The 16,231-nt window shown below is 46.0% G+C and overlaps 1 protein-coding gene across 1 annotated transcript in view; it reads left to right on the top strand.

The window, feature by feature from the left end:
- Positions 1-16,231, top strand: part of COL15A1 (collagen type XV alpha 1 chain) — a 117,977-nt gene that overhangs the window by 77,818 nt on the left and 23,928 nt on the right. The window contains exons 17-24 of the mRNA XM_002743145.7: positions 5,374-5,409; positions 5,827-5,967; positions 6,163-6,231; positions 7,031-7,066; positions 7,173-7,256; positions 9,501-9,566; positions 11,336-11,371; positions 14,061-14,123. Coding sequence (XP_002743191.1) covers positions 5,374-5,409; positions 5,827-5,967; positions 6,163-6,231; positions 7,031-7,066; positions 7,173-7,256; positions 9,501-9,566; positions 11,336-11,371; positions 14,061-14,123 — 531 coding nt within the window. The remainder of the gene's footprint in view (positions 1-5,373; positions 5,410-5,826; positions 5,968-6,162; positions 6,232-7,030; positions 7,067-7,172; positions 7,257-9,500; positions 9,567-11,335; positions 11,372-14,060; positions 14,124-16,231) is intronic.

The raw sequence follows: 16,231 nt of genomic DNA on the forward strand, positions 1-16,231 counted from the left end.
GGGTGCACCCGAATCTCAGAAATCACCACTAAAGACCTCATGTAACCAAACACCACCTGTTAAATTAAAAGATTTTTTAAAATGATACCTCAAAGAATTTATCAAATAGATTATTCCATGCTGAGTTCAATAACAAATATTCCTTACTTTATTTTTTCCAAATCAAGATCAGCAACTAACCAAGAACTTTAGCCCAAGAAGGAAAAGGTGAGGAGTGGCCAGTCTTCTCAGTAGTAGAATGTTTCTGGAAAAAATGCAGAAGAACTTGCTGGAGAAGACAGATCTCTGAAAAAAATCATTCCTTTCTGCTTTTGCACTGTGGATTCTGCCTTTCGGTTCTTCGGAGCACACCTAGAATTAACAGTTGTTGGTTTTCTACTTTGAGAATCTAAGTCATTCATGTTATTCTTCAGTCTCAAAAGGGACACTCAGGCAGGAAAGAGTTTGTGCTTGGAAATTTTCTTCAGTGCCCAGAATTACTGAAGAATGTTGAATTCCCAGTAATTGCCTTTGAGTAATTTCACTGCGCTGCTGAACTGTCATTGTAAAATCAGCTTCTATCTTTTCTGTTGATGTAAGAGAAATACAATGAAATCATCATCACTTTCCCTTTCTCCAAGCAATCCCAATTTGTCTTTGAACAATTCTCTAAAAACCTTGAATAGTAAAAAATACAGAAGTAAACTGCTTTTGCCTAGGACCCAGTAATGGGTTTAGACCTTCTAACAACATGTTTAAATGAAAGACTGAAATAGTTGCCTAATTTCCTATTTTGTATCTTCTTTTATCATAAGAAGTGTTTGGTTAAACATCTGGATTATAGGCCTCCATAAAATCAAATAGATGGCCAGGCACAGTGGCTCACGCCTGTAATCCCAGCACTTTGGGAGGCCAAGGTGGGTGGATCACCTGAGGTCAGGAGTTCAAGACCAGCCTGGCCAACACGGAGAAGTCCCATCTCTACTAAACATACAAAAAATTAGCTGGGCTTGGTGGCAGGCATCTGTCATCCCAGCTACTCGGGAGGCTAAGGCAGGAGAATCGCTCAAACCTGGGAGGTGGGGGTTGCAGTGAGCTGAGATTGTGCCATTGCACTCCACCCTGGGCAACAAGAGCGAAATTCCATCTCAAAAAAAGAAAAAGAGAAAGAAATCAATTGTAACAGATAAGAAACTGGTTATCAGTATTACAAACAGCAGAAGGAAAACCAACAGACTTCCACAAGGTGATATGTGCTGTCTCAGAAGCCATAACAGGAAAAAAAAAAATTTCTCGTCTCTGTTAGGTTCTTTGAGGTTCCTGTGTGCTGAAATTGAGTAATATCCTTAGAAAATCCAATTCACCACAGTAAACCAACATTTTGAAGCAATTCTAAACCACGATTTTGCAACACACAGCACTGTTGTACCTCATTCCTTTGCAGTGTTTCCATTAGCGAACTGATATCTTCGTATTTCATCACTTTTAAAACCATACTTGCAGCTCTGCTAGTTGGAATTCCAAGATCGCATGCATGCCCTCACTGCACAAAAATTCTTTCACTAAGAAATAATGTACAACTCCAGCATCACCATTTGGGGAATAGGAGCCTTCGCTCAGCCTGTTCATTAGAGCTCCCACTTTTCATCCTGCCTGTTCACATAAATTCCAATGAGGTGGGCTCTTCCACCCACAAGCCAATCTACTCATGTTCCAAGCTGATGGCTATCTTATCTGTGAGTCAATGGAATAGATCCAAATACTCTCTTTTTACTATGTCTGAGCTGGCTAAAGTCATCTAAGACCATAAACCAAGGTCCACGGTATCTTCTAGAACTTCCTTTGAAACTCTATAAGATGCACTCTTGATTGGAAAGGAATGAGGAAGGCAACTGAAAAAATTCAGTTTTTTATTTTATGGACATAATTTTCTGTAACAAGATCAGCTGGTAATGAAGCTGTAAGGTTTTCAGAGTAGGAGGCTACTTTCTGTTTCACAACAATCCTGATGATAGTTTGCCTTGTTCCTGAAAAGATACACAAGGCTGACACTTCCATTGAAGACAGATTGCAACGGGCAGCCAGCAACAAGCCGGTCATAGGCAGTAAAATAAGCATCCTGTTACTGGAGTCACATTTCCACTGCAGGTAGAAGGTCATGCTTAGTTTCTCCCTGGTGAGGCTGGCCAGCAGGGAGGTGACAGGGCCCAGTCACTGTCGCTTCCTTCACTAAGCACACCTCCTCCCACATCCTCAGAATGGCAAGAATGTCCCTGCTGGTTCCCTTGCCAGAGAAGCACCAAGGTTTCATAAGGCTGCCCCAGGAGACTTTATGGAGGGCTTTGATTGCAGAAATTCCATGCCACTCCAGCCTCAGAGCCTGCCTCCAGAGCCTGGTGCCTCACCTGGGATCCCAGCCCACCCTCGACCCCTGTCATACCCATTCCTAGGCCAAGAATTGGGTAGTGTGTCCCAACAGGAAAACACTGCAAGAGACGGGACCTTTCCCATGCCCTATGCATGCCCCCAGACGTGAGGCATTTGTCTTCCTCCAGAATCCTGCGGAAGCCTTCACCTAGCAAATCCATGAACCTCACCCATGGGAATGGCCAGTTCCTTGAGGAGGGTTATCACAGCTTCCAAGCAGACAGCATGGGCCCAAGTCTGTGAGGGAGAGGGGAGATTGCTGCCTGGCAGTTGCCTATTATGTGCAGGTAGTTTTGCTGGCCATGCCGCAGCCTCATCTTTCTCATCTACCCTGAGAGCTTTGCTTAGGCTCATACTCAACTAGAGTCCCAGAGATTTAGAACTGGAAGGAACCTGCAAATTGCTTTAGTTCCTGGTTTCTGTGTCCTGGCAGAGCCGTGGGACTTTGTGGAAGTCCCTCGGGGCTGGTAGGTGAGAGACAGAGCAACTCTTCTTCAAGCATTTATTAAATTTTAATTATGAAAGTAATATATGAATATAATTTTCATTGTCTCCTGTGTCCTATTTCCTCTTTGGTTATTTTTGTTAGAGTAGGTCCTCTAGTCATATTTTCACAGACTGACTGTAGACGGCAAACTTTCTGAGACCTTGGATTATTTTTTTAATGTCTTTATTTTCTTCTCATTTGGTTGAGTATAGAATTCTGGGTTCACAGTCATTTGCCCTTGATGATTTGAAGATGATCATCTTCCAACATCTAGTGTTGCCAACACAAAGTCAGATTCACTCTGATTCTCACTCTCTTGGAGGCTGTCTGATTTTTCTCTTTGGTAAACTTGGGGATTTATTTTTCTTTATTCTTGGTGCTTAACACTTCCCCTGCATTGTTACTAAATGTGGGTTATTTTTTAAATGTGTGCTTTTATTTATCCTTCTTGGTAATCTATGGACCTTTTTTGGAGGGGTGCCTTTTAATCTGGAGACAGCTGTTTTTTTGTTTTTTTTGTTTTTTTTTTTCAGAAAATTTAAACACTGCATTTTTCTATCTCTTTATTCTCTCCTCTGCCACTCCAATTAAACCGATGCTGGAACTTCTGATTCTGCCTCTGTCTCTCTTGCTACTTTGCCGTTCTGTCTAGGTCTTTTTACCCTCTTGTGTAGCCTTCCGGGAGAATTCTGTAGCCTGATCTCTGTATTAATTCTCTCTTCACGTGTGTCTATTCTATTATGCAGTCCTTCTGTAGAGTTGTGCATTTCAGCAGTTTTCTATTTATGATTTCCAAGATCTCCAACTGGTTCTTTTTCATAACCACGGTTCTTATTTCATGATAGCTTGTCTTTGTTTCATGGCTGTGTTATCCTCCCTTTTCTCTGTGAGAACGTATGTCTCACACGTAAGGTCCTGACTGAATTGTTTTCTTAACTCCATTTTCCTTGGATGTAAACTCTAGTTGACTTAGTTGCTTCTCACAGTGTTGCCTTTCCTCAGATGTTTGTGTTTCTTTCTTGTGTGTTTACGTTTGAAAGTGGGATCCTGCCTGAGTCTGTTTTCTGCCTCTGTTGGTGTAGACTGCTAGACTGTCGGGAGGTTGGCCGTAGCCCCTTCTGAAACTCGCAGTGTTCAGGAAGGGGGTGGAAGAAATAAGATGTGCCATCAGGCAGGACAGCTGATCTTCCGAGTGTAGGGTTCCCCTGGACCTCACAGAGTTTCCTAGTTGTCTGGGGCTCTGCCCTATCTCTTTGGCCCAATAAACAACTCTTATTTTTCTAAAATTAAGGCACCCATAGTTTCTCCTCAGCAGGGGGGAGGGAGGGAGGGGAGGGGAGATGGGCAGGGCTGGAGGGCTTCCTGCTGCAGAATTTCACCCTGTCTCGCTGCTGGGGCCCAGGGGCCACATCATGCACCTGACTTCCATCACGGCTTTGCAGCAGACTTTTCTCCCTGTGGTTTCTCTTGATGGCTGAGGCCCCTGTCTACAGCTTCCCATCTCTTTTCCCTTTGGCATTTCTGTTTGAGTCCAATGCCCCTCCCCATCTTATTTTTGAGCATGGCTATTTTAGAACTATCCATTCTGTCATTTCTATGGATTTGATATAAGGAGACTGTAGACCAGGAACAAAAATGATGGGGTGGGGGGGCGGGGAAGGACATAATCTTTGATGGCTGGCACATCAGCATCTCTCTCAGGCCCTTCTGTGTGGCCATGCAATTGCTGACTTCATCTCTTGCAGGTGCATGTGTGGTTTCCTCACAGATTCTCCATTTGGGAGCTCCCTGCTCCAATCCTCTGATGTAGGCCAGTGTCCCATAGCTGACCTCTCCTGACCACACACCCCCTTTGGTCCTCCCCTCTGCTTGGAGCCCACAGTGGACTCCTTTGCATCTAACCCCCGAGGAAACTGTAGTGTGGTCCCCACTGGGTGTGAACATACAAACTACTCTAACGCAACCACCTCCCCAATTCTGCCTTCTGGGGACTATTCCAGCCAGCTTTGGGTCTTTAGAACTTTCCAGAAGAGAGCCATTCATCATCCCCCACATCCCCAAAAGTCTAAGGGATACATTTTGGAGATCTTGAAGCCCCTTCCTCACTTTAGAGTGGATGAAGTACCCTCTACCTCTGTCATGGGAAGGGTGGGGAAGGGGACCACTCCAGTCCACTGGCAGCTCTCCAAGCGAAGTCTTCTATAATCTCCCTCTTGTTAATCTTTAAATTCTCTGGTTTACTCTTGAGGTAGGTGATGAGCTAATGGTTGAAAAGTGGGTTTCACAAGCTTTCAGCATGACCTGTCCAACAGACTGGCATCTATTTTAATGTGTTTGGCTTGGAGACACCAATCTGAGACAGAAATATTTTGTATTTTAATATCCTATTACTTAAGACTCCATAATTGGGCATTGTCTTCAGAACATATCTAATGAGACATGCATTAATTGGTCCTTGTTTTTGTTTTTGTTTTTTTCAGGGAGCAAGAGGGCCTAATGGCTCAGTTGGTGAAAAGGTAAAAAAAAAAAAAAAACAGCTTTCTCCTCCTTCCTCCCCTTTCTTAGAGTTTACTATAATTGGACTGCTGGGTTGGAATATTGAACATATAAATGTCATGGAACAGAGAGAAAGACGTCTCAAAGGAATTGCTCAGAGAAGGCAGAACAGCTGGGGATGGTGGAGAGTAAACACCCTTCAATGTTTTCTCCCTCCTCACCCATTCCTCCAAATGCATTCAAATGAATGCATCAGCTTATCTCCAAGTAAAATGTCAATTAGCAAGACAGCTGTTTCTGTACCATTAAGCAGTACCGATTGGAGAATTCATCAACCTAATTAACTTCAAAGAGTGATTTTCTGATTCAGGCATGCATGATGTTCCTTCCACAAGTGAACCCCCGGCTGGATAATTAGCCTGTCCTCTTTCCTACAGGGTGACCCTGGCAACAGAGGCTTACCTGGACCCCCGGGGAAACAGGGACAAGCTGGCCCTCCTGGGGTCATGGGACCCCCAGGGCCTCCTGGACCCCCTGGGCCCCCAGGCCCTGGATGCACAATGGGACTTGGATTTGAGGTATTTTCCCCCTTTTCTGTGGTTAAAAAAATGATGTGTACTAAGGGCTACTGGAAAGACCAATAAGCTAAACCCTGGTCCCAGGGCGGAGGCTATGCGGACTCCCCTGTGAGCTGCCAGCTTCCAGCACCATACCTGGCACAAGCAGGTGCTCAGGAACCAGATCGGAAATTCTCATTCTTGCTCCTTCCCCAGGAGACTGAAGGCTCTGGAAGCACCCAGCTACTGAATGAACCCAAACTCTCCAGACCAACGGCTGCAATCGTAGGTCACCTCTGAAACCTTCATTTATGAGGGTTGTCACACTGTCATGATACAGCGAGGAAGCTGTGGGCTATGTCCTGGCTCTGCCACTTTCAAAAACTCGCCTTCTCTGTGCCTCCAGCCCCCAGCTGTGCCATAGGGAAATGAGATGCCCTTTACAGCTTGTGTCTTTCAGGAGCAGCATAGAAGTTTTGCAGAAAACATGATGTGGAAAGAGAACTTGAAAATCATTTTTACCTCTCTTCATCTATTTCTCTCTCTCCCTCTCCCTCTTCACTCTCTTACAACTAAGCATCTCTACTTTATTTCCTTCCTCCTGTTGCCCCATTCAATGCACACACTTTACTCCATGTGAAAGCCCTGTGCTCCTGGCAGGTGCTTCTCCCTGCTGCCTCCAGCCCCTGGCAGGTGTTGTTCAACTCCTGTCACAATGCCTGCTCTCAGGAGGACCAGCCCCCTGGATCTCATTCTCTTTGTCAAATGGGATCCAGAGCTGAGCCCTTCAGTCTAGGAGGGAGCAGCGCAGCCCCTCCCATGACTGAACAAGCGGCCCTCTCTCGACCCCCAGAGGCAGAGGGTTCTGAGATATAGGGTCAAGAGGACCCTCACCGGTTGCTGGGAGGGGCCCTCTGATTCTCTCGCTCTGTGGGGTGTTGCTTCCTTCTGACTCCGGAAGGGAAATGTGTTACTTATCCTTGATTCCCATTGCCTGGGACAAAATCAGCATAAAAACTCAGGGGGAGATGGTAGGTAGGGGTGAGCAAAGTGACTAGAAGAATATTTATGTTTATTTTTCCAGGGTCTCAAGGGAGAGAAAGGAGACCGGGGACCCAAGGTGAGGTTACAGAGCCAAGTTGGGGGTGGGAGGGCTTTCCAGCCTGGTTCTAGGGGCATTATCCCTGTACAGTAAACTTTTTCTCACTTCTCGCTGCTGTGACCAGGGAGAAAGGGGGATGGATGGAGCCAGCATTGTGGGACCCCCTGGGCCAAGAGGGCCACCTGGGCGCATCGAGATCTTGTCTAGTGTGAGTATCATCCAGGTCAGAGCTTGTCTACGTGTTTTCCACCTTTGCCAAAGGGAAGAGAAGGTCGTCCATAACTTCAAAACTGCTAGCCATGTAGGGGGCATGTAGCCAGCACCTGGTGTTAGAACTTCCACCTGCCAGCACGCATCACCTCTCTGTTCCTCCCCTAGTACCACTGTTCTCTCACGTGGTGCTTCCAGAATTGTCTCTTCTGATTAGCAGCATTTGGGGTCAACTGAAAATGTAGCCTAGGAGCATTAGAGATGTTAGGGTCTTGAGGAAGGCCCAGATAAGCGGTGCACACCTTCCCCAGCCAGGTGCAGAGCACACTGAGAAATAAAGCCAACGATGAGGAGGTAGGCCTGGAAGCCACCTTGATTACTGATGGAGGTTAGGCAAAAGGCCTCCACCCAATGGGAGAGCCACATGTTCCTGCCAATCAGATGGACTTGCCCACAGGTTGCCGGATGTGCTTCCTGGAGGCAGGCTGAAGGAAAGAAGCATGGCTGAGCTGGGCATGCCCCATGGTGCCTCCCAAACTGCCCATCAGGAAGGTCCCTTCACCTCTCCACGGAGGGGGTGCAGGGGCCAAGAGAAGCCAAGGATTACACCCTTCCTGTCAGAGGAAACATCTTTATGTACTCCCTTTGGATGGCTCTTTGATAGTCTGTTAAAACTAAAACTAAAAATACCCGTTCTCCACAATCCCACATGGGAAGATGTCCACACAAATGGAGGAAAGCATCCTTTTCCCAGCTCTCATCAACAAGGAAGGTAGTAACTTCATCCTTCAAACCCCCATCATGTATAGCAATGGCCTGGTTACATGTCTGATTCCTCCACCTGCCCTCTGGAGCTTTTTTCTTCTCTATGTCCCCCCTGCTGGCCATAATGCAGGCTTAATCAGTGTTTGCTGGATGAAATGTTGGGTGCCAGTGAATCCTCTATTTCTATAATAAACACTCTGGCATAAGCACTCAGGAGCATGCACTCTGCATCAGGTCCTGTGGGTGTAAAGATAAGTAAGGCCAGGTACGGTGGCTCACACCTGTAATCTCAGCACTTTGGGAGGCCAAGGCAGGAGGATTGCTTGAGCCCAGGAGTTTGAGACCAGCCTGGGCAGCATAGTGAAACCCTGTCTTTAATATTGTTTTAAGTTTCTAATTAAAAAAATAAAAAATAAATATAAGTAAGACAGGATTCCTACCTTCAAGGAGCCCCCAGTGAAATCAGAGGAAGGGCTGTAACTGAGAGGCAAAGGAACATAAATAAGGGAACAAGGGAGAAAATACTGGGATTTGAGGAATCAAGGAAGACTTCCTGTAGGAATATCTTTGAGCAGGGACTGGAAAGTTGAGAAGGATTTCACCAGGTAAGCACAGAGGACAGAACTTCCAAGGTTCAAGTGGTAGAGATGCCCTGAGCCAAAGCAGAGAGTAGGACAATGTGGTGTGCCCCAGGCTCAGGGAGCTGACTGGCAGGGGGTGGTGGGTGTGGGTGTGTGTGGAGAGTGATGGGAATTGGAGAGAGGGCTGGAATGTGGGCTGGGACCAGATCAGGTCCATTTAATATTAAGATATCACATCGTGAAAAATCCTAACCCTTCAGAGAGAAATAACACTATGCTGGTAGACCACAGAAAGACAAGCCCCAAATAACTAGGAAAAGGATGACTAAAGTTAGAAAGAAAAAAAAAACCACATGATTTTAAAAAATCAAATATGTGAAAGAGGGTGGGGAAAAAAGGTAATCTCGTTTGCTTCTGGTAGAAGTGTAAATTGGCCCCTTTGGATGGCTCTTTGGCAGTCTTCAAAGCTAAAAATATCTGTATTCCAAAATTCCACATGGAAAGATCTCCACACAATATGGTCGATTGAATGAAGCAAGTTGAGTAATACAGCCCGATGCCATTTATGTAAAATAACCACATGGACAAACATACACACACCAACACTGTGCTTTCTGTGGGTGCATATAATATGTATATGTTTAAACTCTAAAAAGAGAGAAGACATTTGTATATTGTGTGATTTAAAAATGAAGTAAAGGAGGAAAGTGTGAAGTCGGCTCAGAGCTGTTTTATAAGACGGGGGCGGGAGAGCTGCGTTTGGCAGTCAGCTGAGGGTGTTCTCGGTGCTGCAGTGTTCCGCTTTGCTGGGTGACTTTAATTAAAGCTTCACTGCCAGGAACAAGGCAGGACACATGCCATTCTTTGTCCTCATTGTCTGCTTTTTCTCTTTTCAGTCCTTGATCAATATCACCCATGGATTCATGAATTTCTCAGACATTCCTGAGCTGGTGGGGCCTCCGGTTGGTATCTACAGCTGCCCCAGAGTGTGGCTTTTACCCCGATGCCCCTGTTAAAACAAAGCCGGGTTGCTTTGGATTCCTTTTAGCTCCTGAAGCATAGAGCTAGAATATATCAAAGTAGAATAGAAAGAAAGCTTTGCATTTTTTGGAAAATTGCTTTCACATTAATTTGACCATGTGGAACGTTGTGTCCAAAGCAGTGGAAGCTTCCAGTCCTATGCACCAGAAGTATGTGTCATGGAAAGCAGAGAATGCTAAGTAACAGCAGATTGACATCTGTTGCACACTTTTGGCCTGCTTTTATTTACACTATCTTATTTCACAGAATAGGAAGAACCTGAAGACACCTTTCCCTGTGGTCAAGGGAAATTGGAGCACAGGAGGAAATGGACTCAATCCAGTCTTTATAGCTCCATTTTAGAGATCTGGAAATTATTTGTGTCTTAATTTCCAGATCTCTAAAATGGGGTTATAATATATATCAGAAATATACATTATTTTTGGCCAGGCATGGTGGCTCACGCCTGCAATCCCAGCACTTTGGGAGGCCTAGGCAGGTGGATCATGAGGTCAGGAGTTCCAGACCAGCCTGGCAAGTATGGTGAAACCCCATCTCTATTAAAAATATAAAAATTAGCCAGGTGTGGTAGCACATGTCTGTGATCCCAGCTGCTGAGAAGGCTGAGGCACGATAATCATCTGAACCTGGGAGGTGGAGGTTGCAGTGAGCCAGAATCATAACACTATATTCCAGCCTTGTTGACAGAGCGAGACGCTGTCTCAAAACAAACAAAAAACCCAAATATACGTTATTTTTTCAAGTTGGCAGAGTTGACCCATGGCACAATGGCCCTAAGAGGAAGGAAGCTTCCTCCTACAGCCTGTAGAATAAATCCGCATTGCATCTCCCAGCGTCTGCTGGTCTTCAGCGGGGAAAGGAAGGAGCTCTGGTCTTAGGAGACTTGGGGTTCTAGTCCCATCTTCTCACACACCTCTCCAAACCCCTGATTCTCTTCTCTGATGACCCCTCACCAGCCTTTGAGGCAGCTTGTAAGAAATGATGTGAAACTGCTTAGCATACTGTGGCGCTCTGTGCAAGTCACTGCTGGAGACAGGTTTATACCTTGACAACTGTGCGATGCAGATGTCTGCCAGGGCCGCCCCTCCTGCAGATCCCCATGAGATTGCCCTGAACCCCATTTTTCCATGTCCAGGGGAAAATCCAGTGCCGGCCCAAGATTCCTGCAAGTATCTGCAGGCTCCTCTGGTACCAGCTTTCTCCCTGCTGAGTGACCTCTTGTGAGCTATCTCCCTGTCTCCTCTGTACTGCATCCATTTGATTTCTATGAAAACATAATCCAAAATACTCCAGTAATCAAAACCTAGAATAAACCAGCTAACAAACAAAAGTTTCATCCCAAGTGGTCTTTGTTTTCCCCAAGCTATTGGAGGTTTTGGGTTTTAGGTAGATGGATACTGAAGCAAAACACAGGCAAAAACCAGAGATTGGGCATCCCTGTCCTCAGTCCCTGGGCCTTGTCTACCTGCATTACCCCTTCTCTCTCTTCCTCACTTCCTTCCCTGTTGCTGTCCTCCCTTTGACAAATCCAGACCTTCTCAGGGCCCCTTCATCCCTAATGCTGTCTCATTCCTTCTTCCCCACTGTGGGAACATGCTGAGGCCTCTGGAAGGGAGTGGGAGGGAGGTGGTCCTGCTGACTCTGGGAATGCTGCTCCTAATCCACGTACTTTCTCTTTGGTGTGTCACAGGGGCCAGACGGGTTGCCTGGGCTGCCAGGATTTCCAGTAAGTACCACCCTAGCCCTCTTCTATTTGTGCCCTGAGGCTGTACTCATTCTGTTCCTTCCACCTGGAATGGCATTTCCTCCATCTCTGCATGACTGAGCTCCAGTGGCATCTTGTTTATCAACTTTTTCTGGGTGCGCCCACCTGGAAGTGTCCCCTTCTTTAAGACCCACAAGGCTTTATTGAACCACTCCTGTGGTTCTTTTCTACCTTAAGTAACAATTATTTGTGCCCTTGCCTTTTTTTTTTTTTCTTGACCGTCTTATGAACAACTTGTGGAGGGCTGGGTCCTATTCATCTCTCTCTATCCAGGACCAATAAAAGCCTGAGCCAGCGGATTGGCTTGCTATGAATGAAAGTGGATGAGTCAAACATTTCAAGTAGATAAATCCCTAAATTTCAAGTAGATAGGATGATGACAATGGAGGAGGCGTGAGGGAGGGGAACCATGGAATAGACATCTAATAATTAATCATCTGTGTGCACCCCATGGGGCTTTCACCATGAAAAATGGAAACATGCTTCTGTTTAGAAAGAGATTAGTTTTGCCTAAAACTTTGAGCTTGTCTAAAAGTAAGGCCTGGCTTCAATGTGGTACCTGAATGTCTTCTTTCCTTTTTTATTTCTTTCTTGCTTGCTTTCTTTCCTGTCTCCCTTACCCTTCCCTTTCCCCTCCTTTTCTTTTTTTCTTTTTTTTTTTTTTTGATATGGAGTCTTGCTCTGCCACCCAGGCTGGAGTGCAGTGGCGCGATCTTGGCTCACTGCAACCTCCACCTCCTAGATTCAAGCAATTCTCCTGCCTCAGCCTCCTGAGTAGCTGAAATTACAGGCACATGCCACCATGCTTGGCTAATTTTTGTATTTTTAGTAGAGGCAGGGTTTCACCATGTTGGCCCGGCTGGTCTTGAACTCCTGACCTCATGATCCGCCTGCCTCAGCCTCCTAAAGTGCTGGTATTGCAGGCATGAGCTACTGCGCCCTGAACTGACCTGAATGATTTCTCCAAAGAACTGCATCTCTGAAAGGCCCAGTGCCAACGGGTGACATGCCCTGCTCCTGGATAAATGAAGGAAATTTATCAAAAATATAATAGAAATTTGCTCTTGCTGGTAGAATGATCAGTGGCTTTCTTTTCTATTTCTTTATAATTTTCTGAACTATTTATTTATTTATTTTGAAGTGGGGTCTCACTCTGGTTGCCCAGGCTGGAGTGCAGTGACTCACTGCAACCTCTACTTCCCAAGCTCAAGTGATCCTTCCACATCAGCCTCCCGAGTAACTGGGACTACAGGCATGTGCTGCCATACCTGGCTAATTTTTTGTATTTTTGATAGATATGGGGTTTTACCATGTTGCCCAGGCTGGTCTGGAACTCCCGAGCTCAAGCAATCCATCTGCCTCAGCCTCCCAAAGTGCTGGGATTACAAGCATGAGCCACTGCACCTGGCTGATTTTCTAAACTTTTTACGTTTTCTAAAGGTGCATATCACATAACACTAAACATACATGCTAACTAGACATTAAAAAACAGAAGAGAGAATGTCAACCATGACCTCATGACCATGACCATGACTCTTGATTAGCAGAAGAAAAGGTCAGACCCCTGAGCTCCATCCCTGGCTTGGCTGCTCCAAGACCTGGGGCACATTTCAGAGCACATTCTCCTCTAAAAGAATGGTCCTGTGATCCCAAGGGAGTCCCAGACTCTGCAGAAGAGCCTCCAGGTCTTCCACTGCAGGGAGTAAGGAGGGGGCCAAATAGGCACGTTCCAGGCCACTGACCTTCAATAAGGGAAGCTCCATTGGACATATTTTTATATATTGGGCTTTCATTTGAGACTTTATTGGGGGGGGGAGGAAAGAAAAAAGTTTCACTGCTAAACAATAATGACAAATAATTGAAAGCCACTGCCATAGTCAGTATTTCACTCTTTCATCCAGAAGACAAGACAGGAAACTGAAAAGTTAAAATAGCAAGAAAGTGTTGAAATGCCTTTTTGAGGCAGATGTGGCTGTGTGAGTCATCGTCACAGGCATTCAGTGTCTGTTGGAGTTGAGAAAAGGTTGTCTCTGGCCGTGTGTGTGTGTGTGTGTGTGTGTGTGTGTGTGTGTGTGTGTGGGGATTTGGTTCCATAGAGAGGTGGGTGGGCATTCCTAAGGGGGGGTGGCATGAGTGCTGGTGCAGAGGCAATGGGGGAGTGCAGAGAGGCTGCAGGAAAGGAGTCAGCATGATGCTGTGGGAGATGAGATGTTGATGCCTGGCTGGGATGGGCTGGGGTGCCAGGCTAAGGTACCTGGGTTCCATCTCATAGGTAGTGGAGAGCCAGAGAAGGGGTGGGAATTGTGGAAGGGTATGGTAGAGGAGGTGGGCTGCAAGGTGGCCTGGAGAAGCCGTGGGGCAAGCAGAGGCAGCAGGCCCAGATAATAGGCTGGGTCAGTAGTGACCAGTTGGAGGAAACCAGCATTCAGAGAAGTGTGACTGTCTTCTTTCTACCAGACCACAATTTCTGGACCACTTAAGGTTAAGAAAATGTCATGGATACATTGACAATTGTCATGGATAATCATGACTTCCACCTGCCTGGGGGATGGTAGTGTCTATTCTCCTGTTTAGAAAAAAAAAATTTCTAATTGGTTAATGCATTTTAATCTTAACAAACAACCAAATATTATACAACAATTCCTTCCAGGGCCCTAGAGGACCAAAAGGTGACACTGGTTTGCCTGGCTTTCCAGGACTAAAAGGAGAACAGGTAAGAGAGGTCCAGATATCTGGGTAGGATTGGGCTCTGGAATTTGCTAAACATTTCAGATTGGCTGAAAGTAGCTATTAACTTTTTCCTTCTTTGAGATACAATTCACATACCATAAAATTCAACCCTTTAAATTGTCCAATTCAGTGATTTTTGGTGGGCTCATAAGGTTGTACAACCTCATGAACCACTCAGTAATTCTAGAACATTTTCATTGTTCCAGAAAGAAACCCCATACTTTTTAGCAGTCACTCTCCAGCTGTTAACTTTTTTAATCTCAAGGTTCTCCATGAGACGAGAAGGTACAAAGTAGGTAGTGAAACTGATTTTTACCATAATTTTGAAAGAGAGCTCAACACTCCTTTGTTCTCACACACACTGTGCTTTGTCTAGCCACCTGTTGAGCATCCCTATAGAACATGCACTGCCTGAGGACAGGCATCCTGTCAGCTTCTTTTCCATCACTCCAGTACTAATAATGGGGCCTGGTATACAAATGGTACTCAAAACACTTGTTGGATGAAAGCATGTATAATTGATAAATAGAACAAATGTTAATATTTATAAATTACAAGTTTGCACTCTGCAACTGAATGACAGTCTTGTTCTGAAATCTCTGAAATAAATATTTAGCACACAGAACAGCTCCCAGGGTACCAGATCCATTGTAGTGCTTGTATCCTTTTGTGTTTGCTTCTTAAAATTAACTTTCCAGTTGGTTTTTATAGATAAGGGGGAGAGTGACATCCATGAACAGATTCATGTGTTCACCCATCCGTGCATATACTCATCCATCTTTCGTCCACTGACCCCTGCAGTGTGCCAGGCAGTTTCCTGTCCTTGGCACTAGGGATGTAGAAATAAGATGAGGAGGAGATATGCAGAGCTAACAGAGCACATGGTTACAGCTGGGATGGAGCTCTGTGCAAAGCCAGTGGGAGCATACTGGGCAACCCCCTGAACCTGCCATGGGGTGTCAAGAAGGATGGGTATGCTCTCCGGGACAGGGAGCTTAGGCTCCTCTCATTCTTCTCTCCCCCGACCATTCTATAATACACTGGCCTCCAAGGAGGAGAGGACCTCCAATATCTAGTGGACCACTGCTCCAGGGCATGGAGGGCTCAAATGTGCTGGGTGGAGGTTTGGCATCACGTGGGGGGGTGGTGTTGGGATGCTTTTGCTCCCACATGCCTGCGGAGATGGACCAGGGCTGGCCAGCTCAAGGCTTGGGAGGAAGCCCCATCAAGCAAGAGCAGCTCTTGCTTTAAACACTCTGTTTCTTATGTGGTGAAGTCAGATGAATCTAGAGGGGTGGACATGACACTCCCACCCCCAACCTCCTTCCACCTTGAATGACTAGTACAGGCATCCATGCGGCTGTGCTCCGGCCATTGCAGCAAACGCACTTTCTCACTCTGCCTCTAATGCTTTTGTGCTTGCTTCTTCTCCCTGCTGGCGTGCTCAGGACTACCTTTCCTCACCAGCGGAGTGGTAAGATCTAAATACCAGGTGTGGGCTTAGGGGGATGGAAAAAAGAGGCTGCTCTGCTTGCTTTGATGCCACTCTCTTAGCTATTCCAAGCCCCATTGAAAGGAGACTTCTATGTGGCTCAGCCCTGCTCCCCAGGGGCCAACATTGAAGTTCAGGGCCAAAGCCCCAGAGTCACATAGGTTTCTGCACCTGGCCTTGTTCTCTGGACAAGCATCTTCTCAGCAGCCTCCTAGCATAGTAGATGGCTCTGCTGAGGACAGGATTGGGGGCAGGATACTGTGTTCATCACCTATTTTCCAACAGCTGGGATAGCTTTGCCTAACCAAGTGTGTGTTTGCACACGAGCTTAGAGTTTGGAGGCAACATTGCATATGGAGACACAAAGCCTCCATGTTGAGAGAGGCCTCTAGTTTTTATACCTTTGTCTCTTTCCTAATTTCAGGTGTTTTAACAAGAATAAGTATTCTTGACGGGAACAGTTCTCAGGTTGAGTTGCTAGGAAAGCAAGCTATCAAATACATTGGGAGCCAGAGGTTTCTTGAGGGCACCATGTGGCAGGAGATAGACAGGACCACTCTGGGGCTGGATCCTGGAGGGTTGAGAATGAGAATGCAGAT

This window comes from Callithrix jacchus, chromosome 1 (assembly GCF_049354715.1).
Source record: "Callithrix jacchus isolate 240 chromosome 1, calJac240_pri, whole genome shotgun sequence".
NCBI lineage: Eukaryota > Metazoa > Chordata > Mammalia > Primates > Cebidae > Callithrix > Callithrix jacchus.